The sequence below is a fragment of the Perna viridis genome, chromosome 10 (assembly GCF_037379345.1).
Source record: "Perna viridis isolate PV_CMFRI_1.1 ecotype Kerala chromosome 10, ASM3737934v1, whole genome shotgun sequence".
NCBI classification, from domain to species: Eukaryota; Metazoa; Mollusca; class Bivalvia; order Mytilida; family Mytilidae; genus Perna; species Perna viridis.
The window spans coordinates 8,604,363-8,630,215 of NC_142454.1; the positions used below are offsets into that span (position 1 = coordinate 8,604,363).

The 25,853-nt window shown below is 31.7% G+C and overlaps 1 protein-coding gene across 1 annotated transcript in view; it reads right to left on the minus strand.

Annotated features, from left to right (window-relative positions):
• Positions 1-649: 649 nt before the first annotated feature.
• The window catches only part of LOC148604402 (vascular endothelial growth factor receptor 1-like), a 71,251-nt gene continuing 46,047 nt past the window's right edge, over positions 650-25,853 (minus strand). Inside the window, exons 11-29 of the mRNA XM_088550154.1 lie at positions 25,213-25,334; positions 21,951-22,286; positions 20,376-20,559; positions 18,868-19,010; positions 17,763-17,961; positions 13,433-13,492; positions 12,425-12,525; positions 11,837-11,970; positions 11,251-11,380; positions 9,566-9,670; positions 8,687-8,806; positions 8,076-8,353; positions 7,421-7,543; positions 6,323-6,393; positions 5,896-5,936; positions 4,853-4,952; positions 4,258-4,363; positions 3,853-3,861; positions 650-1,385 (exon numbers count right to left, since the gene is read on the minus strand). Of these exons, the coding sequence (XP_088406280.1) occupies positions 795-1,385; positions 3,853-3,861; positions 4,258-4,363; positions 4,853-4,952; positions 5,896-5,936; positions 6,323-6,393; positions 7,421-7,543; positions 8,076-8,353; positions 8,687-8,806; positions 9,566-9,670; positions 11,251-11,380; positions 11,837-11,970; positions 12,425-12,525; positions 13,433-13,492; positions 17,763-17,961; positions 18,868-19,010; positions 20,376-20,559; positions 21,951-22,286; positions 25,213-25,334 (2,953 nt within the window). The 3' untranslated portion in view covers positions 650-794. The remainder of the gene's footprint in view (positions 1,386-3,852; positions 3,862-4,257; positions 4,364-4,852; positions 4,953-5,895; positions 5,937-6,322; positions 6,394-7,420; positions 7,544-8,075; positions 8,354-8,686; positions 8,807-9,565; positions 9,671-11,250; positions 11,381-11,836; positions 11,971-12,424; positions 12,526-13,432; positions 13,493-17,762; positions 17,962-18,867; positions 19,011-20,375; positions 20,560-21,950; positions 22,287-25,212; positions 25,335-25,853) is intronic.

Here is a 25,853-nt window from a genome sequence, read left to right on the forward strand (position 1 = left end):
TGTGGAAGCACTGATTGAGTCTGCTCAGAAAAAAATAGCATGAAAGGTTCCATTGTTATTTATAGACAAATGATCTACTATCTTTTACACTCACCTGAGGTCAACTTTTAATGGTAGAGTCAGGCACTGATAATTTAAAGTAAGGCAAACAACATAATGTTATCATTTATGAACAATGCAATACAGTTTTGTAACGAATTTGGCTGGTTTTAATACACAGATACTTAAAGTTTTTACAAAACACTCATTAATTAACAAAATGTATTTAAAAAAAAAAAAAAAAAAAAAAAAAACTATCCTAATAAAAGAAACTATTCTAGCACTAGAAGAACTGTATGGAGCATCAAGTTCTGTGAAAACTGAGCTAGCCTTAAAATTACAAAGTCTGAACTCTTTATTTCATAGTAATTGCACTCTTATCCCATTAAAAGTTTTTCACAGCATCATAATATAAATGATGCAATATTCAAAAACTTGTTAATGTTTACTGTTAGTAACTGTTAACTCATATAATGCTTGGATCCAGTACAACTTTTTATTAAGCAACTTTTTAGTGCATAGTAGTAATTTATAAGAATGTATCTTAACACTGCATAGTATTCATTTGAAAAAAATCTCATCATTTGAGTATAAAATGACATATTTCTAAGGAATGAACTTGTGACCTTTTGAACATAACACAGGCTTCATAACCCTACTGTATCTATTTTTTTCCTGAATCCTATCAGTCATCTCTATAGAACACTTCATAAATACTCTTTGGTATAGCAAGAAATGTATGTAATCAATTAGCACTATACAGGAATTTCACCATCTTCTACAACTGTGGAATACGTTGGTGGAGGTTGGTCATCGCCATGACGATAGTCTGTAGAGAAACTGTCCAATTGGTTCTTTTTGTTCCCATTTTTCTTTGTGAATCCTCCTTCAGGTCCAGACTTTGGTATTAAGTACCCATCATCTCCCGTGTCTGGAGGGGAGGTTCCTGGAACACACGTACTAGAATGTCCACTGTCTGTATCATCATTTCTATGAACATCTACTGATGTATTGATATTGTTTGGTGAAGCTTCTCGCTTTTTACGTAACACAACATTATCAGAGTCATCTCCTTCAGTTAATGGCTGAAGCTCAATGTCATCTGCCTTTTCCTTCCTCCATTTTTTCTGGTTTAGGTAATGATTCTTATCATCCTTTTCATCCATGAATGCAATTTGATTAGTAGGAATGGGAGGAGCTTGCTCCATTTTAGTATAGTCTGACACAGAACCATTCATTTTGAGGTATCCATCATAACCACAAGCACCACCTTTACTTAAGTCCTCTTCTAATTTATCTCCATTGTCCATTTTAAAGTAATCAGAAGAATTCAGATCTAGGTAATACTGAAAAATAAATAGTCATCATAAGTCTTAAGTCTTAAAAATCTTTGCTGTTGTCTTTTTCAAAAATACTTGTGAAAATCTGATAAGAAAGTCTGAAATACTTAATATAGTTGATAAATTCCGCCTATTCTGTCAAATGTTCATAAACTAACTTTTCCTCTAGTGAAAATTAATCAGTGTTTTGTAGTGCAAAACATTGCATGTACTTTTAATATAAAGCTTATTTGGGCACCACAAAGAAAGAAGCAAAAAATACTAATGATACTTTTCCAAAAAAAAATTCTTACAAGGTTTTCATTGATCTAATACCATGATTCCATATAATTCCACATGTATCAAGCATGGTGGTTGGAAAAAATAAATACATCACATTGGGTACTTTATATGATTAGTCCATTGGTCAAAAAATCTTTTTTAAATATTTGATAAATTTGTGCATATATCTGATATCATTGCAGACTTGAAACTATTTTGACATGTGTTTTAAAGTTTAATATTTGTATTTATATTTGCAGATACTTGATTCACCAAAATCATCAAAATTGGAATGTTGGAAAAACCCAAGTATTCAGAATGCCACTCTTACAAATCTATCCTGGTAAAAACTGTCTTAACACAATGCTTGAAGCCTCAAGGATGGGCCTAATAAAAACTGTCATAACACAATGCTTGAAGCCTCAAGGATAGGCCTAATAAAAACTGTCTTAACACAATGCTTGAAGCCTCAAGGATGGGCCTAATAAAAACTGTCTTAACACAATGCTTGAAGCCTCAAGGATAGGCCTAATAAAAACTGTCTTAACACAATGCTTGAAGCCTCAAGGATGGGCCTAATAAAAATTGATTTTCGGTTAAATGAACTACTCAAACAGCAACATACTGTTTACTGAATTCTATGGTTTCTACCTTCATGACATACCAACAATACCTAACATCTGTGTTACTTTACCAGACTATTTATTACTGTAGATTTCTTTGTTCTTCCTTTGAATTTTAATTTCATGGTCCCAGATAACCAAAGGAAACCATGGAAATTGTTAAAAAAAAAACATATAATAATGAAACCACAGTAGTTTAAAGATTGTGGGATAAAATGGAGGGAAAATATTTAACTTTCTTGAGATGCTATTAATTGTAAAGTGTCAATAAAGCTAAGATTGTCTATGGGATAATGTACATGGTTTCAAAGCCAATGAATATTTTTTTTCCTATCTGAACCTTGAATAATACCAATTCACTTACAAAATTCTTCTCTTCAAGTTTATATTTGATTCTTAGAGTGAACAAAAGACTACATGTACATACTAGTAAAATATATAAAATTTCTTGCTACAAGTTAATGTGAAGAAGCTTAAGAAATAAGTCAATAATAGGCCACACAAAGCATTTAAGCTTATTTGAAATTAGCCGGCATTTAAAGTTATGGTGTTATGGTTATTATGACATCAGTTTTAACTATATATATAATTTATTTTATTTGGTGTCTGTAATACTGCATATTGATTCTTTGATGGCATAAGTGATATGATAGATAAGATGGCTATATACAGAATGATAGGATGAGCAACCATTTGAGTTCTAAGGTGGGGGAGGTTGAAAAACTTTAAAATAAAAACAGGTTGTACCATGGTTTGAGGACTAATGAAGCAAAAAAAAAAATGAAAGCTGGACTGAGATTAAAAAACAAAGAAATATTACATGTAAGATTAAAGATGAGTTCAAATCAATGGGTTTCTCCTAAGTTAAATAAAAATTGAGAAATCTGTGAAAAAAATGACTGACCTATTAAATTTGTTAACAGCTGGAAAATAAGTTAATTCTTCTAAAAAGAACAAATCATTTTATGAAACAGAAAAGTAAAGTGAAAGATGAGTTTGATATCAAGCAATGAAATGGATCCCATATGAATGATATTGTGAAAGTTCCATTGAGCAAAAATTTCAAAGGCAATTTCTTAAGTTTCTTTAAAATTTTTCAAGGTTTTTTCTATGTAAGTCTATCATATTAACAGAATTTTGAATAATCAAGAAGACTTGCCAATGTCAATCACATCAAGTCAATTTACACTTAAGGTATGAAATTGTGTTTAAGTAAAAAAAATGATTACAAAGAATAAAGACTACTTTCACAGTACAACTAAACCTATAAATTAATACCTCAAATACATGTAACACTTTCACAGAATATAATTGACCACATCCATTAAACAATCTCTTACTTATTACACTATAATTTTTTATTTATCTAAATTGAAACCAGAACATTTTTTTGACAATTATCAACCCATGTCACTTAATAAAAACATCATTATGACAATGTTGCAAATTTTTTAAACAAAACAAATTGAACATGTCACAGATGAGGTATTAAACATTTGGATGTATGTATACATGTACATATGCAGTATCACTTTGCCATAGTTTATATCATATAATGCACCAACTACCCAGGTGTACACACAACTCACCGAACCCCTCTGTTACAAAAATAATTAGATATAGTTTAATGACATACACAAACCTAACATATTTAGTTTAAGAGTAATTAAGCTGGAAAGCAAGTTAGGAATAAGCAAATTCCAGTCACTTTGGAGAGACAAACAAAGCTTTGACAATACTCAATAACAGCTAGTAATGATTTACAATTTCAATATCTCGTGATTACCAATTCACAAAAAAATAAATACAAATAAATAAATAAGTGATATTTTTTAAAGAAAACATGTGTAATAAAAAATTAACATAACTTTTAAGTCTGTATAGAAATTCAGAACTTATTCTTATGTCCTTATTAAGAAACAAAGATACTTCAATGAGGGATCTCACTTTCTTCTTTGGTTTAATCCTGTAACCAGTAACCATATATATATTACCTGTTTAACATTAGCTTCCAGGAAGTCACCCATTAATGAGGCAAGCTGGTTAAAGGTTGGTCGATCTTCAGCTTCAAGTCTCCATGTAGCTTTCATAACTTTGTACCTATTTACCAAAAAAAAACAAACCCAAAAATGATTGATTAGGGTTTAACATCCTATGGCAGAATTTCATGCATTTCAGGACAAGAACAACAGACCAATCAAACAGACCCTGCGTTGTACCAGTCCGACAGGCTGAGTCAGATATTTATATGCAAGTTCACAGAAGCAACAGTCAATAGGTAAGCATACCACCCCACTCTGACACATTATTCTATCTGAGCCAACCATCTGTCCCTCTACTCCCTTCAATATTGTTTGTTCTGTTCTACAATTTTAGTCATTTAGTATCTCAAACACTTTCTAAAATCTATAAGGTACTTTTATTCAAATACAAAAAGTTAAAACAATGTACAAACTCCCATGAAAAAATATGACATTGTACTGTTTATCTCAGAGCTAATTTGATCAATAGTCATTCTTGTAGAAAAAGAAACAGCTGGATAGACTGACAGCCTGACAGACAAGCCAGTAGGAGTATAAGCAAGCTTACATTTCCTCAGTAGCATGTTCTGGTTTTTCCATTACATAACCATCTTTAAGTAGATTGATGAACTTCTCATTTATTTCTATACCAGGGTACGGTGTACCACCTATCAAGATGAAATATATATATCATTATAAATAATACAGTAAATCATGGTACTTTTTTTCTCTATCATAAATATTTTGCTGACAAAAATAAAGAAAAAAAATTAATCCATGGAAAACCTACCCTCATATGAGACATTGCAAGGAAGAACTAAGAAACAGATCAAATTAATGAGTATGAACCTGTGCGTTTCAATAGCCTACAATATATATTGATTGACTGATTGTTGGTTACTGTCTTATGGCAGATCTTTCATGAATTTCTGGATGAAAATGTTGAGGACCTTTACCCTACCGGTGCACCTGGTTCATGCTCCTAATTTTAGGTAAAGTCTGAGTTTATCTTTTACTTCTGTTACTTTGTATGTATTATTTTGGTTATTTTATGTTCTTTGTTGTGTATGTCTGTTTTTCATGTCTGGTCTTTGTCCCTGGATTCTTTTCTTTTTGATTTCCCCTAAAATCTTTCTTCCCTTGATTACTATTTGATCAATCACACCTTTACTATTAATTACAATATGCTGAGTCAGATTTTTGTTGTGCAAGCTACAGAAGCAACCAGGGGCGGATCCAGGATCTGAGTTTAGGGGGGCATTAATTGAATTAAATGTCGTGCAAAGCAAGGCAAAACATATTATGGGGTGAAACTTTTTTTTTTAACCAATTTAGGAGGGGCGTAGGCATGTCATCCCACTCAGACACATTTTTATATATACTCCAAATCGACCAGCAATAATTCTATTTCCTATACAGGTACGTTGCATGCCTGGTGGAGAAGCAGTGACCACAAGTTTTGTAGTCATATATGTAATTCTTTGGATTAATTCTATGACCTCCCACTCTTAATATCCTATGTAATGCTTTCTGCTTCAATTATCAAATTCAGTGATTTAATCATGACAATTATTATCAACAAAATCATAGGCATTTACTACATGTACTTACCAAGAGAAAACAATTCCCATATGAATACACCATATGACCATCTGAAAGAAATCAATAAAGAATATACTCAAAAATTTAATTTACTGCAATCAAATGATAGGACATAATACATGACTTCGGCAAAGAATTTTTAAGACCAATCATATCCTCAACAAATTTTCATGATGTCATTGATGAAATTTATTAATTTTTTGATTAATCAAAAGCTTTTCATTTCTTCAATGAAAATTGTTGTTCCTATTTTGTTTACATGAAATTCTATGTTTTCATACAAAGTTCAAAGGTTTTGGATTAAACTTATCTTGCTTGATTCCTGCATGTTCCATTATACTGCCCAATTTCAAGTGTTGTACGGTCTGTCTTTTACGTGTAATACAATGAACTAGGTTTATAATCATTTGGTTAACCAAATATGAAGTTTACTTACACATCACTTTTACTAGTGTACACTCTGTGTGTTAAAGACTCTACAGCCATCCACTTCACAGGTACTGGACCCTGCAGATACAATTGAATAAGAACTGAAAATAACTTTAACAGTGATACAGGTGTAGAATTAATTTGCGTAATGCTAAGTACTTTGATTAATTTGTTGTAATTTTATACCTATAAATAGTAACCAGAGAACTTGGTTAATAGAGTGGACCCTGCTTTGTATTTGATTGTTGATTTGAGCTGAATTTTAAATCTTCTAGTATCACCAATTTTCAGTCATAACATTTGGAACTCTAGCACCTACATGACACTTTGTAATTTAACATTTTTAGAAAATGAATAACTGGTCTGGACCCCACTTAACCACTGTATCTCAAGTAGATTATACTCAATGATCTTTAATTGATAACCATTCAAAGAAAATAAGCCATAAAGACATAGTTCAAGTTTATAAGGTGTACTTCTATAATAATACCAAACTTTCTTCCATTGTTTTGACTCCTACAATTAAGATATACTTTAGAAGGTGTTTCTAGAAAAGCAGAGGAGGCTTACTCTACCGGTGCACTTGGTCCATGCTCCCAATTTTCAGTGGTCCAAGTTGCTCACTTACTTTTGATACTTTGGACTTATTATTTTGGATATTTAATGTTCTTTGTTGTGGGTGTCTGTTTTGCCAGTCTGATATTTATCTCTGGATTACATTCTTTTCATTTCCACTAGAATCTTGGTTCCCTTGATTATTCTTTCAATAAATTAAATTAATAATCCATAAAAATTATCAGTTAACCAATTTCTTTCAACTTTAAACATTGAGTTGGACAAATTGTCATACTAGATATACCCCACAAGAATAGGAAGTTTATTTATCCGACAGCAAAAAAAACTGTGCCCCATCTATAGAGCAACATACCAAAACTGAAATGAATCCATCCATTAAGAGTCAAGATAATTGCGATGAAATTGAGACAGATAGAATGATTGATGGACAAGATGATTCCAATATACCATCTACTCATTGAGTGGGGGTATAATACTGTTAAAAAACTATTCATAGTATGTTTTGCAGTACTAAGAACCACAGACTTACATCTCCTTTCTTGTGATACTCTGGGTTAGTATAGCAATCTTTAGCAAGACCAAAATCACAGATTTTGACAATATTATCATGTGCTAACAGGACATTTCTGGCTGCTAAATCACGATGGATATACTGAAAATAAATAGATTTGAAAAGTTACTGGTGATCAATTAGACTTCACTCTATAAGCACAACAAAAAGTACAGTACTTGTCCAAACTTTTGGACTGAGAAAATTGTTTGGTGAAGGCAGATGTTCAGTTTATACAGGTTAAAAAGTATTGAAAAAAGATGTGTGGTTTACACAGGTGATTGGTTTATCCAGGGTTCAGTTTGGACAAGTATCATTATAAATCTTTGATGTAAAGCAATAACCTTAAAGATAAAAAGCAAAAAAAAAAAAAAGAAAAGATCAGTAGTTGAATGTAAAAATGATTACCTATTAAAGTTGCTTGGAATTTTTTTTTGTAAAAGATGTAATCATCAAATCTATTAATATCATGCATTTACAAATTGCCATGTTTTGTTATCCTCTCGGGTTAACATATACTTCAAAGTTTTTATGACAGTCATGATAAATAGATATGTATAGAGTCTTATAAAATTTTTTTTACCATGTCTGAATATCACATAGACAATTATTTTTTTTTTCTTCTTATACCAACCTTTTTTGATGACAAATACTCCATTCCTCTTGCTACTTGGAAGGACCAGCAGATAAGATTCTTAGTTGTTAATGGTGGTCCAATGTTATCTGCAGAATCCTCCAGAGGGGCTTTGTTGACATAATATGGCGTCCTAGAGTCTCTGTTGGCCTCCCTTCTCTTCTCATCCATTGGGTCTACATAGTCCTCCATGGTGTCTTTAAATGATTCCTTATATTTGATAAGGTAGTTACGGAGATTTCCAAAATGGCAGTATTCTACTATAACCATCAGTTCTCCTGAAATGTTAGAGTTACCATAATCATAGAACTATTAGATGGAAGTAATCTTATACAAAATCTAACTACATATCATGACATGAAATCTGAACTGTGGGCTGAGCTGTAAATAAACTCTGATGCTAATTTGAATAGGCTAATGGTAATCTACAAATCATAAAAAAGCAAATAATGTTTACATGTGAGTGATATAGAATAAAAATAAAATATGTAACTACTGAAGCTTTAAAGGGTAAAGTCAGAAAATGTTGAATTTTAATGTTGGCCTCATTATGCCAAAAGGATTTGTTCCATCCAGATTGAAAACTGTTTCATTATGACATTAATGCTTACCATATCTGATTTCTTTGGTGACAGCTCCTAGTAAGTTGACTATATTTAGATGCTGACCCAGATGAATTAAAATCTTTAGCTCTGACAACAGTGCCATCATCTGTTCTTTGTCTGTACAATCTGTTCACAGATACAATAAAATTGTCTTTGGAAATAAAAACGGCATCAACAGTAACTTGCCTATTAAAATGGGGTTAAGTTGGAAAAGAACCAAATATCAGGCTATACACTACAAAACACCTCAAAACAAGGTTTAATTTGATTCAAGAAACACTAATACATGTACCTTAATCTTTGGAATGAACAATTTAGTTTAATGTTATATATATCTTATTAGCAAAATAACAATTAACAAAATGTAAAAATATTCCCTATTCAAAAAATAAGAATAGACAAAATATGAGGAGAGAAAAGTTGTTTTTTTCTCTGTGTGTTTGTTTGTTGATTTTAATATGAAGCAGGTGTAACCTGTAAGAGGAAAAAGTTTAATATAAAGATATATTAAAAAATCTTCTTGTCAATTTTTCCCCTTTTGTCACTTTTTCTAGACATCTTGATGGTTCTTGATGGTTCTTGTCACTTCTTGTCAATAATTAGTGAGACCAGTATTAATTATTGTTTCTGGCTAAAGCCAGAAAGCCTACTCTTAAAGCATGTGGGAACAAAAAGTTTATAAATTTAAATAATAATTGAAGAAGATGTAATAAACACTTTTTAGTAAGCAAAATACGAAAATACCGACTTTATATGGGAAGCTCCCAAAGACATCAGTACCTGTCAGACTGAAATCAGGCTCCCAGTGCTTCCAATCAAGGACTTTATTTCACATTAAATACCTTTATGAAGACTTTGTTAACAATAAGGATGTGAGATACAAACCTTTGACCATTTTAACGGCTACAGTTGATACATCTTCATGGTCTACAATTCCAATAGCTTCAGCCTTAATGACACGACCAAACGCTCCCTGTCCAAGTACAATGCCTGAAATATAATATCCAGAGATGGGTCCGATTACTTTCAATGTAACTGATCAAATTACAATTATTTTGTCAAATGTATGATTAAATTAAATTAATGATTTCAGCATTTCTGAAAGTAATTGTAAATTAAAAGTTAAAAGTAAATTAATGATTACATTGGCAAGTTATCATGATTACATATGATTACAATGAATTTGCAAACAACTATGAATTAATTGAAAGGTTCGGATGTGTCAGAAAATTAGATGGTGTCTTAGTATGCCTAGATATAATAGCTGTACAATGTTTACACTGTGCCTTGATTTTTTCTGATGCATCTTTAGGCGAAATGAAATTCTCCAAAATAGGTGGATCTGACATGTTTGATCCCCTTTCCATAATAACATTACACATTCACTGTACAAAAATATAGTTTAAAATCATGAAATGAACTCAATTTGCATTTTGGCAGTCAATATGTTTTTAACAATGGGTATTTGCAATGAGAAGATAAATTTTAATATACTTTTGTACTTCTTATCAAATTCATTAAAACAATTGTAAAGGATCTTTTGATAGCTCTTACATATATTTTTTCATTAGAATAATTAGATTTCTTTTTTACTTGCTGGTATTGAATTAACATTTTGTAATATATTCACAAAAAAAAAGAAGAAAAAACAAATAAAAAATTTATACAAACAGTGTTCTAGAATTCCCATTTCCTGTCACCCGTGGAAAGTAGATTTTGACCCAGGGGAAATTTAATTTCACTGGTTTTATCTTTCATTTGTATTGTATGAAAGAGATTTGTTTTCTAAAAATAATTCAGGGAAAGTTAAAATTTTCATAAATCCTAGATCACTGACAAAGAAGCATTCAATGATTAACAATCATTTTACTCTTTTTTTGTTGTTGACATAATACATTATCCATAGATATCAATGGGACGTTAATATTTCCACTGTAATAATAATGTAATCATAAAGTAATCAGAATTACAGGGTATTTTGAAAAGCAATCGATAAAATTAAATTACAGGTAATCAGATTTTTGGCTGATTAATGATTACAATGATTACTTGAAGAAATGTAACCAATTACAGCTGATTAACGATTACAATTACAATTACCCCATCTCTGATAATATATCAACACTAAAGTGCAGACAGAGAAAAGATAATTATTACAAAAAACTGTAAATGTATCAATATTTGTGGTTGCTAATTTTTGCCAGTTATGAGTGAACATATATGTAGGTATCAATTTACAAAAGGTTTCAAAAAATGATTAGTATTATATAGTTTTAATTATCACTTTGACATGTACTACTTTTCATTCTTTTCTGTACACTACAAAAATAGCGAAATTTAGTACACTGCAAAATTACAGTATCACATTAGATCTCTTGATTCTACAGATAGTAAAGATGGATGAATGATCAGTGGAAAGTCTTACCACAGCCAAAATGTTTTCTTTGTACTCAAAGTTAGTTATACTACTGCAAAAAATGTGCAAAACTATGTTTAAAAGAAAAATAATTTTCAGTCAATATAATGTCATACTTCCCTATAAAAAAAATAGGAATCAGAAAACTATATACCTTGTCTAAGCCTCTTTTTAGGGAATTCCCATTTCAGATCATATGGTAGACATGATGTCTGTTCGTCAATAGGAAGATCAGGATTATAATCTCCAGTGGGATGTATCAACGACTTCTCTAGTTCTTTATGCTGTAATAGGATAAATTCAGTAGTTGGAAGTATCATCTTAATAATACGTCTTCACGTAGAAAATATATCAAAATAGTTATAGTTTGAATAAAACTTAACTCAGATAATAAACTAAATGCTGTAGTTTTTAACATCCTCCCACAAATGGGCATGGTTTGCAAAACAATTAACCAATTCAAAGTTTAAAATTCTGATTATCCTGCCATTATCCATGGTAAATTCAGCAGTTGTTGTATGCATGAATAATAGTGATTCTGTCATTGAAATCTGAAATGTGATTTTCATTTTTGCAGTCATTTTAGTAATGTTAAAATTTTCATAATGCCAGTTTTTAAGTCAGTTGCATTTTTGCAACAATAAGAACATTGAATAAATGACAGTATTTCTGAACCCTGTTTGGGTTTTAGAATGGGTAACATCATTATTTGAACCCTTACCTTCCTTAATTACACTTACCAGGGTTGCTGCCTTTCTGCGGTAGATCATACACACGATTATCACTATGGCAACAATAATAACTGTTGCCACAACAACAACAGACACAATTATTTTTGTCTCTTGTCTCTCTTGAGTATATTTATTTACATCACCTGCAAAAAATTAACATGTAAAAAAAAACAAGAGTTTGAAGGAAATATATAGACACATATATAGGTGTAAGGATGAAATTTTTTCAGGTCTTAATGAAATGTTTCAATAAAATATAGAATTTTAGCTATAATCCAAGTTGCTTATTTAACTTTGGTTGCCATGTGCCATTCCCGGCATTCATCTCTAGTTCATAAATGTGAGTTTCCCAGTATTCATTTCTAGGTGTCAGATGATAACTTATGCAAAGTTTTAAGAATCAGGTGCAGTCTTATATGACCTGTGTCTTATAAATGTAAAGCTACATCAAACTATTAAATTTTGTTATCCAGCTGTTTACAACAATATGATAATTGTTTAATGCATTACACATTGCAACCCTGATGATACATTCTGTTCAAAATATTCTACTTCCTCTCCATAAGAAAAAATCCAACCATCATCCTTGTAACATACCAACAAACAGAGTCCAGTTACTGTAAGCCACACCTCCCCTGTTGAAGGCTTCACAAGTGTAAACACCTCTATGTATCTTGGATGTCTCATTAATGTGTAAGCTGAAATTGATAAAAGGTCATTTGCTAATGATCAATTTGGCATCCGACTTATTTTTTAATGATTCCTTCATGTAAATAAATTTTCCCTTTTCTACATGTATTACATGTATTAACATTATCGATCAATTACTCATACAAAATGTCAATCAACTCATTTTCAGTATGTACATGGTGGCAGATCCAAGTTTACTGGATGGTTAAAAGTCACAATCTCCTTTTTCAGGATAAAAATACTACATATTATAAAATGGAATTCATCTGTATGGAAAAAGGTCATACAGACTAATGGTTATGCCAGATTTCAACATTGAATTAACAAAGCAAAATTTGTCTGGACACACGCACACACACACACACACACACACACACACACACACAAAACCAAAAAACAAAAAACACTAAATTGAAAATTAAGGTCACAAACTCTAGCCTACCCAAATGCTAATACAAGTATAGTGAAAAATAAAAGCCTATCCTGAAAGACAAAAAATTGTGGCCCAAAGATGTTCTGACCACAGCAGTATTTCTACATTTCTGTAATGGAGCATCATTACCATAAAATTAAATGAAAAACAAGTTTGACATCTACCCAAATCCAAATGTAACAGTGATAACCCTGACAGAAATGGAAATTTTATCAATGAATGATTTTATCCAAACTACATAGTATAAAGACTGTATTATATTTAATATGTGGGAAATATTTTTACCTTAAAAAAACATAAAATCAGCAATATCCTAGCGATACCTGTCACTTCTGTAATACTAGCAAGCATGTGTATGTGTACACATATAAAAGTGCTATTTAAGGATATAAGGAATATGTTAATATGTTGTCTTGGTGTTTAAGCATCTAGTTTGCTGAAGCTTTGAGATCCTTCTCTTGACTTATGTGGGTAAAAAATACCTTCGTGCAACAATCCAAGAAAAACCATACTGCCAGGCAATTTTATCTTCCTTGCCTACACTAACAAACGATAGAATGACAGTAATGACAAACACTTTACAAGCTGACTCTCCTTTCTATAAACCTAATAGTACTTTACACCTTTAATGTAGTAAGGCCAAGAAAAAAATGTCTGTTAAAGGTTACCCCCTTTCTCTATTTTTTCTGCTTTCCCTAGAATGTTTTATTGGTATTTTTTTTTTAAATGCTGACAAACTATCATCTTTTAGTTTAGCTCTATTCAAGTCATAAATCCTCCCATAAGTGTCCATATATTATTATTTAAACAAGAGGCTCTCAGGAGCCTGAATCGCTCATCTTCTTGAATTTTGCCTTTCAAAGGCAATAAATTAAACAAGAAGTTGTCCAATAATTTTGACCAAAGAAGTCTTTGGTAGGACTATCACAAGATCTTTTCAACAATTGAAAGTTTCTTTTAATCTATCATAGTTTTCAAGATATTGACTGAAAACTATTACAAAAAAAGTCATTTTTCCCCTTTCAAGGGCAATAACTCTTACAAGGAGTCTGAAGACTTTGGTAGTCCTAATAATACAGATCATTTCAGCTATTGAAAGAATTTGGATAAACCTAACGGTTTAGGAGATATATGTAAAAAACTACTGTCTGGCCCCTATGTTCTATTTTTAGTAACGGCGGCAATGTTTCTTTCGACAAAACAAAAATCCCCACATCAGTTCTATGCAGTATACCCCAAGGAACATTCATACCAAGTTTGGTTTCAATTGGTCAAGTAGTGTCAGAGGAGAAGATTTTGAAAGATATAACATTAAAAATAGCAAAAATCGTTGAAAAGGGGCAATAACTCCAACATGGCTTACCAAATTAAAACCAAAATATGACCAGAGATAGATCTCATTATGCTGAACACTTTTATCTATGTCAGAATTCAGCTAAACATAACGGTTTAGGAGATATATGCAAAAAAACTACTGTCTGACCCCTATGTTCTATTTTTAGTAATGGCGGCCATGTTTTTTGACAAATCAAAAATCCCCACATCAGTTCTATGCAGGATACCTCAAGGAACATTCATACCAAGTTTGGTTCTAATTAGTCAAGAAGTTTCAGAGGAGAAGAGTTTTGTGTAATTGTTAACGACGATGACGCCGGACGCCAGATGCCGGACACCAAGTGATGGCAATAGCTCACCTGGCCTTTCAAAAAATAAAATATCCTTTTTATTACCCAATGTAAACTTTAATAGACATTTTTTTTCTTGGCCTGATATAATGAATAATTCATGTATAATACAATAAAAAAAAAATTTAAACATTGCATAAATTATTGTGTTCAAAACAACGAACAAATTTTACAATATAAATACTCTTATAACTTTTTGTAATGTTATGGGCAAGCACACAATATCCTGGGTATTAATTCTGATTTGTCCAGTCATAAAAACTAACCTAACAACCACACAAATGGCCTAATTTCTTTCCTTTACATACATGTACTTCATAATCTATTTAGAACCTTAAACAGTGAACACTGCCTAAACTAAAGTCCTTTCAGACTGAACCTTCTGTTCTGTTTAGGCAATTGTTCAGATTATACAGGTTTAAATACACTGATATAAAGGGGACTTCACTATATCTCTGGTTTAGACAAGTTAATATAGTAAGGCCATGACAAAAAAATGTCTGTTAAAGGTTTGATCGAGATTTTCTTGAAAATTTCTTATTTTTATTGTTATTGAAATTTTCCTCTTACCAGGACTAAAGTGCAACCTCCTTCCTTAATAATTAGAGTAACCAAGGTTTAAGATGTAATTAAACACATTAAGATTGTGCTCGTATTAATTTCAATTAGAATTATTTGAAAGTGCTAACAGTATATTAATGCCTGTTAAAAAAGAGTGTGCATTAGGACTTCACAATGAATTCAATAGGAGAAAAAAATTATATACTTAGATCATAACATTCAACATATTTTCCCCAAGCTGGAAAAGATGTTATTTTTTAAATTTCAATTTGATTTCATTCAAGGAATTAAACATTTAAAGTCATTGAAACATTACATAACTAGTAAATTTTATTTTACTTTACAAAAGAATGAACAAGGTCTGCTATGAAAACCTGAAATTAAAGAATTCTACTTAAAACAAAGTAATATTTGAAGCTAAAAAAAACTTAAGATTGACAAAACACATGGTAAAAAAAACCTGAAGATTGACAAAACACATGGTAAAAAACCCTGCCAATCGACAAAACAAGGTAATATTTGAAGCTAAAATAAATTAAGACTGGCAAAACACATGGTAAAAAAAACCTCAAAAAATTATAGCTCTCTGTCATGTTCCTAGGATATGTAATTTAATATATTGAAAAGATTGGAAAGGTTTCACTCAATTAATTATATATAACACTATATTGCACTCCTACAAGTTTGTGTCAAAATAACAAGAAATTCTAACATGTATTTGAAGAGAAACCAGTTAAGAAACTTTCATAAAAACCATGTGAAAAAAAAGAAAGAAGTTGGCAAACAAGAAGTTATTGTTCCAGATGTCCAAAATCAAATCCAACAGTATGGTTCAACTTTATAAAGCTTATTTCAAAATATCAAGTTAATATGGAATAGGAATTGCCTAAATTAGTGAGCACTGCAAGCTTTACCATACATGTACAAGTTGTGCGAGACTCATAAAAATAATAATGGACATTACAAAAAAGGGGGGCATTGGATGAAATTTTTTGTTTCGCAAGTGCAATACTTTTATTTGAAAATCTGCCTTGTTAAATAATAGGGAATTTTTTTACAATGAAAGGGTAACTGGAAAAAAAGAATGTTTTTACAAAATCCCAACCCCATCTCCCCTTTCCCTCGCTTTCAAAATGGTTGATAACTTTATACCAATTCGCCATACTTTTTAATCCTTAACAGCATCCCTAGTAAACAGTTTTAGCCCGTCAGATCAATTTATACAGACACCAGAAATATTACAGGTCTCTAAGGATGATGGGAATATTTTACACATATCATGTAATGTAAATAAAATTCAGATGCAACTGACAGCTGCAAATTTCAAACAAAAAATGATTGCCTTTCAGATCTTAGAAAAGCTATGCCTAGATTTGGATAATACAATTGGAGTTATATTATTTTCCAAGGCAGGTTAGGTTCTTGACAACAGCAACAGTGGAACAGCGGAGATACACGTATGTACATCCATGTTTTTCCCCAACTTTTTAAAAACATCTTATTCACTTTTTTAAATAAGTGAACAAAAATAGAAATATTCTCGAAAATTATCAGAAAAAGTGAATTTATTTTTACTGAAATGTAATCTTAACATATATATTTTTATTTGTTTGATTTAAGGAAGATATGAATTTTCTCCATAAGGACAGTCAGTTTTTGTTACTTCTGGGAAATGACTTTTTTTTGTTAGTATATAGAAGAACCTTACAGGAAATTTAGATAGTATATGTAATAACTGTAGCCCTCACACTGCTTCACAGTGTTGGCTATTATGACAAGTAGTCAAAGAAAAAACTGATACAAAAATTTGATAGGTTACATGATGTCCCATGTAGGGGTCTGAAACACTTGGATAGCTTAAAATCCCTCAATCAGAAGTGACATACTGCAAACGTACTAATTTTCACTATTTTCATGGTGGACAGAAAACTGCAAAAAATAGTACACACGAAATCTATTTTTAACACTATATAGTGCTAATCATTATTTTGAAACTGTGAAAATTGATATCCGCGAATAATTTCATTTGACAGAATCGCAAAAATTAGCAACCACGAAAATGAATATGTTTACAGTACTTAATTTAGAACCCTGTGTTAGAAGTTTTTACCAAAACAAAAAGTTGTTTAAGGAAGTTTTGCATATCCCTCTTGTTCAAGATATAATTTACACAGTCATTATTTGAGCACAAATAACTCACAGTTAGGCAAAGCCTAAAAGCAGACAGTTGTTGTACTAACTCAAGTCTTATATTCAATCCCATGATATGGTACACTTATGAAACAGTTACAAAAATAAGAAGACGGACAAGTGTAAAACAGTAAATCCCCGCCTATGGATAAGATGCATATAAGAAATAACCTCCCATTTCATTTTCTTTAATCTAAATTATTTTCAGACTCAAATAGCACCTTGGTTGAAATGATAGTGAGCAGTCAAACAAATATAAGGTTATTCAATTTTTAAAATTTCTCATGAAAACTTGTACTTTGGTGATGAAACACAAAATAAAGCATTCCTCATTAAAAAAATCAATCACACTGTCAAATACGTGAACACATCAAACCTTTTATTCCTGTTTGTGAAGTATATGCCTAGTGTATTATTATTTTCCACAATCAGTTTCCCATCTTTGTACCATCTAAAATGGGGTTTTGGTACACCAATCATTTCACAATCGGCTACCTTGTAAGATATTCCTTCATTAATACTTAATCTAAGGTCCTGCTCAGTAGAGCCTCCAACTGGGTAAGGTTTCATTATTTCTGAAAAATAAATTCAAAGTTAGAAAAGAACACAAATAATTTAAACAAGATGAAAACTCATTAAAATCAAACAAATGGGGTTCTAGCTTAACCCCCTGAAACAGTATTCGCTCCCTTTACAGAGTTTATTGGAATTGAAACTTAACATATTATGCAGAAATAATTATTCTTAGCTTTCTTAAATGTCATAATGCTAAGGTCAATATGACAACAAAGCACAATTTATGCCTACGGCTATTAAATTCAAAGTTGCCTTTTGCCACAAAAACCCAAGTTTTTCTTCAACAACTACAGAATTAAAACTAATTCTGATTCCAAATGACTATTCTTACAACAATGGTAATCATTCACCCAGGCAGTCAGAAAGGTAAACAGATGGTTCCCTTACATCTTCATCAATGCTGAATGATTACATGATATATTAATCATATTGGCATTCAGTACTGATCTATATAAAATTGAGACACTACAAATCATAAAGCAATTCATGGTGCAGAAATAAACCCTGAACAAATGATGCTTTCCAATCTATATTTGCCATATTTTTCATAACTATAGTCTTTTCAGCATGCAGATGTGTATTTAATATCTCTAGTACAAGGGTCTGAAAACTGGAGTCCAGTGGGTAACTTTCATTTGCACTTGTATTTCTATACACAGTTTCTATGAGGCCTCATGAAGGATTTCAATAAAAAAATATTTGGGATTAAGAAATACATGAATCACTAATCATAAGCTTCTGCCTGGTTTTAAGGCAGAGATGCTCATAACATGTGAAAACCAAACCTCTCAATTAACCCATCAAATACTCATAACCAACAAGAGTATGGATTTCACAGGTTTCAATGTATATAATGAAGAACAGTCATATTTAGCAATAAATAGTAAACAAGGGAGATAACTCACTTCTGACATTGATATTTTTCTCTGTCCTGTCTGGCTCACTGTGAACAGTTGTATTAGGTCTGATGCCAAGACAAACATAGTTCCCAGAATCTTTAAGTCTGATGTGGTTAATCTCTAAGGTCAAGATTAATGAAAAATCTGATCTAAAATGGAAATTTACAAACAGTTACTAAGGCATACCTTTTTAAAGTCTTAACAGTAAAGTTAATTTTGGTAGTTGATGCTATTCAAAATTCTCCCAAATATAATTACAAATACTTTTCAGAATCTCTTAATACATAATCAAATTCAATTACTAGAATTTGGTTACGCACCAGTGGCGAGTCTCTAAGCCAACCACGAAATTAAAGCATATCGCAACAGACAGGAATGGTTGAAGACCACTGATATTAAGTATCAGTATAAGTAAGAATCATGCAAAGTCTGAAATATGTGATACACCCAAAAAAGGGCTACATATTTTTATTTCTTTTTTTAAGTTGCTTTATGGGTCTAAATGATAAACTGTATAATTATTCAATCCAAGACACCTGATCTTAGGTGATAACTCACAATGAAAATCAAATAGTTTCTATTGTATTTTAATGTCATTTACAGAGTCATCTCCCTTATTTTTTAATTCTACAATACATTCTATATAATTTATATCTCCTAAGACAAAGGACTATGTGCAAAAAATAATAAAGCAACATGCTAATCCCTTTTTTTTTTATAAAAAATTAGAACAAAGTATCAAAAATAAAAATATGTAAGCTTTCCATCCATGTATCACATTTTGCATAATTCTTAGCTGGAGTACTACTTATGGAGGTAGACGTTGGGTAAGGAACAAAACTCTCGAAATCAGTAATATGTTTGCATCATATTCAATTTCACCAAAGCATATCAAGCTTTCATTTGAAACAGAATGAAATCCATCCAAGTTACTTCGATGCTTACATGAGATTGATGTAAAATGCTGAATACAACAGTTTGTAAGAGTTGTGTCTCCTACCCTAGGTCTACCTCCTTAAGTAATTTTACATTTATATTTGTGCAATGGCAGGGCTACATACATAGAAATATACTAACTTCTAATTTAATGACAGAATACTTAAGAAAGCTTTATACTTTGTGAACATCTCTATAGAATAATTAGTGAACTTTAAAATCTCCATCGAATACTAACTTAGTGAACTTTATTAAAAATCTACAAAAAATACTATGTTTAACCCTGACACATGCTTCATGTGCCTGTCCCAAACCAGGAACAGTGGTTCTCCTTGTTTTTTATGTTCAATGTTATTCATTTTTGTTTTTTATGAATAGCTTCACTTCATTTATTTTGGGACCTTTTACAGCTTGGTTTATGGTATGAGTTTTGCCCATCATTGAAGACCTTGTGGTGACCTGTAGAAGTTTTAATTTCCATTGCATGGCTTTTGGTGGATGACTGTCTAATTGGCAATCATACCACATTTCTATTTTATATTAGTGAAATTTATTCAAAATTTACATAGAATACTAACTTTGTTACTTTTATTGTTGTCATGTTATAATCAGTAACATCTAGGAGTTCATCTGAACCTTCTTTCCTTAGCATGATACTGATGTTAACATACTCCCATAATGTGGCATAACATGTCATACTAATGTTATCTTCCTCAACTGGTCGACTGATCGGGATATCCAAGAACAGCCCTTCCTCCATTTCTATAAATAAAATAGTTTATTATATTTCAGTATTTACTTTCTATAGTACATCAAAAGTAACATTTTCACTAGTTACTGTAAATGTACTAATTTTCACTATATCTAAAGTGGAAAGAAAAGCATGAAAATAGTAGCCAAGAAATTGATTTGTATCACTATGTTACACAAATCATTTTTTTTAAACCACAAAAATTGATGTCTATGAACATGTTCACCTCACAGAATCCGTAAAAATTAGTAACCACAAAATATAATACATTTATACTATAGTACTCCAAAAAAGCCTCAGTAATGCTGTTCAGTTGATCACCTGTTTTTAACCAGGGCAATAGTTCTGTACACAAGTTTTTTTCTCATCAGATTATCAGATGTTCTAACGGTTATCATAAAATATCAGGGGACAATCAACACAATTAGCCATGTAATTTGCTTCTCTCAAAGAAAAAGATTATTAGGCCATCAATAGGCCAAAAAAAAATATGTGTGATACTGTCACATCCTGAGAAAAAAAATAGGGTCTGTAGGTCGTTTTTTTTTTTCTTTCCTTCTTTTTTTTTTTTTTGGTGGGGGAGGGAATTCATTTGTAGTTTCTTGACAAATAAGCTACATAGAGAGAAACAGAAGACACTGTAATGGTGCACATGCTTGTCTATCCGCTAGTTTTTTTTTTAATTGCAGGCAACACTGGCACTGGAGGCCGTCATTGTTGTTTAATATGAAAAATGCCAGTACAGGTGACGGAAAAGGCAGGAATTTCCAGAATTTTTGAAAATTGCTGATAAAAAGTTAAGGTCACTGTAATAAAATGAAGGTTAGTCGGGTGACCGTAAACACACACATTTTTTTGCCTTATGATACAGTATGAGAAAACCATTGTCAATAGTTCATATTCCCGATAATAATTGTCAGCAAAAATGAATTGGTTTATAGTAATGTTGTAACATTTCATGATCTTAAAGATCCTGCAATCAGCAGAAAAGTTCTATCCCTTGACAGTGTTTCACATAATGAAAAAGAATTTGGTAGACTAATGTAAAGAATTATATGGTCTTGTAAATAGAGAATCTTGTGAGTTAAGCGGAGAATAAGGATTAAGACATTGTTAATAAGGCCAAGCCATAAATAGTAGAAGTTACTAGTTCCTTATATATTGAAACTTCTCTACACCAAACCCCTTTAGAACTGTAAAATTTGTTTGATTCAGACAGGTGTTTGGTTCAAACTACATTTAAACTGATATGAAAGGTCTGGTTTAGACAGACTGTCAGTTTACTCAGAGTTCAGTTCAGACTGGTTTCCAGTTTATTCAAGGTTCAGTTTAGACTGGTTTTCAGTTTATTCATGGTTTGGTTTAGACAGGTTTCACTGTATTGACAATATACTTTACCTACCACTGATTTTGAATATCTCAATAGCAGAGCTACTATTGCCCACTTCATTCTTAGCCCTACATCTGAATGCCCCAGTCCTTGTAGCCAGCAGCTGTAACTGATCCTGCTTCTCTTCCATTGACTCAAACACTACAGAGATATTGTATTCTAGAGGACTCCTCCATAAGTCACTGGACCCTTTTGGGCAAGCATTTATTGCACATGGAGCAAACTCAAACCAAATGTCATTATAGCTTACAGGTGGAACAGAATCTGTACTACACGTAAGTGTATAGTCATTGCCATATTTGTAATACTTCCCAGGTTTGTTAGTATTGATATCAACGTCAGGTTTATCTATAAATACAAACATCAATATTATCTTTACATCTATAATAATGTCTATATAGATCTGTGCTTTATCAAAATACTGTAAAGTACTTTTATTCATGAATATCAGTTTTCGTGGTTTATCAAAATTTTGATATTTTTTTGGTTTTCATTGTAGGCCATTATATTTTACAGCTGAAATTCAACATTTTGTTGGGAATTTGAATACAAGGTTTGACCGAACCATGAAAACCACTGGTACTCCATTAACAATAATTCTTCAACAGTACATAATACATGTATATTACTTAGCCCATTACACTACAGTAGAACCTGGCTTACTGAACACAAAACTAGACTCCGTAGAGCTTGAATAACTAATGTAGAAGAATTAAGTATTTTGTAGTTACAGTTCACAAGTAATAGTTTTTAATATAATAAAATAAAATCTACAGTCAAACCTTGATAGGTCTAACTCCAAGGGATCATTGGAATGTATTCGAGTTATCAGGAATTTGAAAAATTAAAGTTCGTAGAATTCCTGATTTGTTTTCGTTGCTGGTCCTAGTTCGACTTAATCGTTAGAAATTTCTTACTTCCTATGAAGTTTTGTTAGTTCTATGATATTTGTCATTCACTTTCGGAAGGTTGTGTTGATTAGTTGATATTAAAAATGCTGTTTTTGCTTTTCAAAAACTTTCACAGTTCGAGTGCCTTTGTCAATAATTTGTTGTTATTAAATTTTCTTTTATGTATTCATCATGCCGACTTCGGAACATTCTCGAACTTCAATTGGTACTATGTTAGATTAAGTGATTACTTAAATATTACCTGTAATAAACTAAATAGGGTTTCAGTTTTTCACACCTTTTATAACCCAAGCTGATAAAATGCCTGACAAGTTCAAATTATTGAGAGTTATTACCAAAGGAATGGACAAGTCAGTTTGAGTGTTCAAGAAATCCAAGTTCAAGTTCAAGTTCCCAGGTTATTTACATTGATTATTTAGGAGAAAATGTTGCTATTTCGCATTGTGTTTGAGAAATCCCAGGTGTTCGAGCCATCAGAGTTCGATCAACTGAAGTTTGACTGTAATTTTCAGCAATGGGAAACAAATATGTTTATATAATTAGATAAAAGCAAAAACAAAACTATTCCCATGTTGTTGATAAACTGTGTGACAAACAGACAGACTGACCAAAAAATGTCTCCCATTGTAAAAGGAAACATTAAAAGCAGAAATCATCTCATGTGATTATTTGTCCTATTAAAGGATTCTTCCTATATGGTTCTTTAGTTTTTGTCTTCCAAATGCAAGAACTGCTACAAAGAGTTTTCATACATCTTCAACCAAACAGAAACTATAGAAGAGCAATTTAAGCTAACAAAGGAAGGTCATACAAGTTTTCATTCATCTTATACAGTTTTGAAGTCAAATGTTGAAACAAGTAATTCAACTACATCATGTCCTTAAAGTAGTTTTCACTGATCAGCATAACCAACAAAATTTTTCAAGAATTTGTTTGGCCAATTTAGATATTTTTCCACTAAAAGGTGAAGACTTTCAAAACCAGAGAATTCAAGGAGACTGAATTGCTCACATGGAGAATTCAAAATAAAGTGGTCATCTAATTTGATCATTCAAACAAAAGGTGTAAAGGATTATCTATAATTACATGATTCCTGCATCCCCTGAGCCATCTAAGTCATACATAAAGTAAACTGTTTGTAAAGGGCCATGAGGTAATTTATTCTATCAAGTTTGAAAACATTGGCACCTGCACATTGACCAATCAGAAGCTTAAATAGCCTCTTGTGACCATCTTGTTTAATCAAGTGTAACTAAAAGAGGATCATTTGTCTCTTCCTTACATCATTTATGTCAAGTTTGATTAAACGGTTTTTATGAGGCTGAGCAAAATGTGAAAAGTTTACAGAAAACATACAACAGATGACAGACGACAGACACAAAGTGACGACAAAAGCTCACAGGGACCTATGGTCCAGGAGAGCTTAAAAGGTAAACAGTGATGATGACAGACAACAACAAAATTTTACTAATAGGCATTCATTAAAGTTCAAAGGAAATTTGTAAAAAAAATGGAGGCTCTATTCAGGTGTCAACAATTTGTGACAGACTAAGGGGTAAGGGTAATCAAAGGAACCAACGTTATAGTGGCAATCAAAATATACAATCCAGGGACAAAGACCAGACATGGAAAACAGACACACACAACAAAGAACACAAAGTAACCAAAATCACACACACAAAGCAACAAAAGCAAATGAGCAACTCAGACTCCACTAAAAACTGGGTGCATGGACCAGGTGCAATGGTAGGGTAAGCGTCCTCTGCTATTCTAGAAACACCTGGTAAAAAACATTATACCCCTGCAGATATGAATTTAGGTTGACAAACACTTAGTGTTAAATGGTAGCAGAAACAAGATATTGCAGGCCATTCAATGTTCAAAACACCCCCACATATCATCTATGTCAAACCTGGAAATTCCATCTTTATTATATATATATAACACAGAAAATCTATGCAATTAACCTCTGTGATACTGCCACTACTAACTGCTTCTCTTTCACACAATAATTAGTAGATTTGCTATCAGAGGGATACATGCAATCAATAAACTTTTTCATATATTCTTTAATATAAAGAGAGTGACTTGTAGCAAGTCTAGTCATCTTGCAAAAGCAATATACCAAATATCTTCACATAAATTTCAATAGAGGTTGAGAAATCTAATGCAAAAAAGTGTAACAGACGGAAGGACTGACAGTTATGTGATTATTATATAGACCCCACTCTAATTGCTTGGGTAATATATGAAATATGCATACTACAGACAGTTCAGGATTATTTCAACATACCCCTTTTGATCTTGAAGTATTCTCATTAGAACTTAAAAACAAATAAAATGTAACCTTTCTTCAAACTCACATTTCACAACTACTTCTATATCTTTTGATGTCACCTTGGTATTCTCAGCTTTTACCGTGTATATCCCTGCCATTTTACGTGTCATCTCCCTGGCTGTAAAAGCAGTTATATAATCTGTAATACTGTAAGTAAATAAATATGGGCATTAATGGAACATACAGTGAAAACCTGCCACATACTGGTGAAAAAAAAGTTCAAAATAGCCTAACTCCAAAACCATATTTAGGACTTAGCTGAAAATTATTTATAACCTTTATTTAATGATGCTAAACAACTGTGCAAATATTCATTGGTTAGTTTTTAAGTCACCATCTGGAAACTGTTAGAGGACAGACAGATGGACACATGGAGGGACACAACCTTTCAATAGGTATCACATAACACCGTGCTGCTTTGTGTGTGAAAGAAATAACACTGGGATTTAAGGGTCCATTTACCCTCAAGAAAAATAAATAAAATGGTTCTTAAGGTGAGCTTGATATCACTCCAGGGGTTATATCGTGAAAAGTTGGGGCAAGAACATTCTAACATGAATTACATGATACAGGTCAGTGTTTGGATTTGACACAAGATGATGACTCCCCCCCATTATTTTCTAACTGAGCAGTGCTTGTTCAGCAGCTTACAAATTATATGAACCA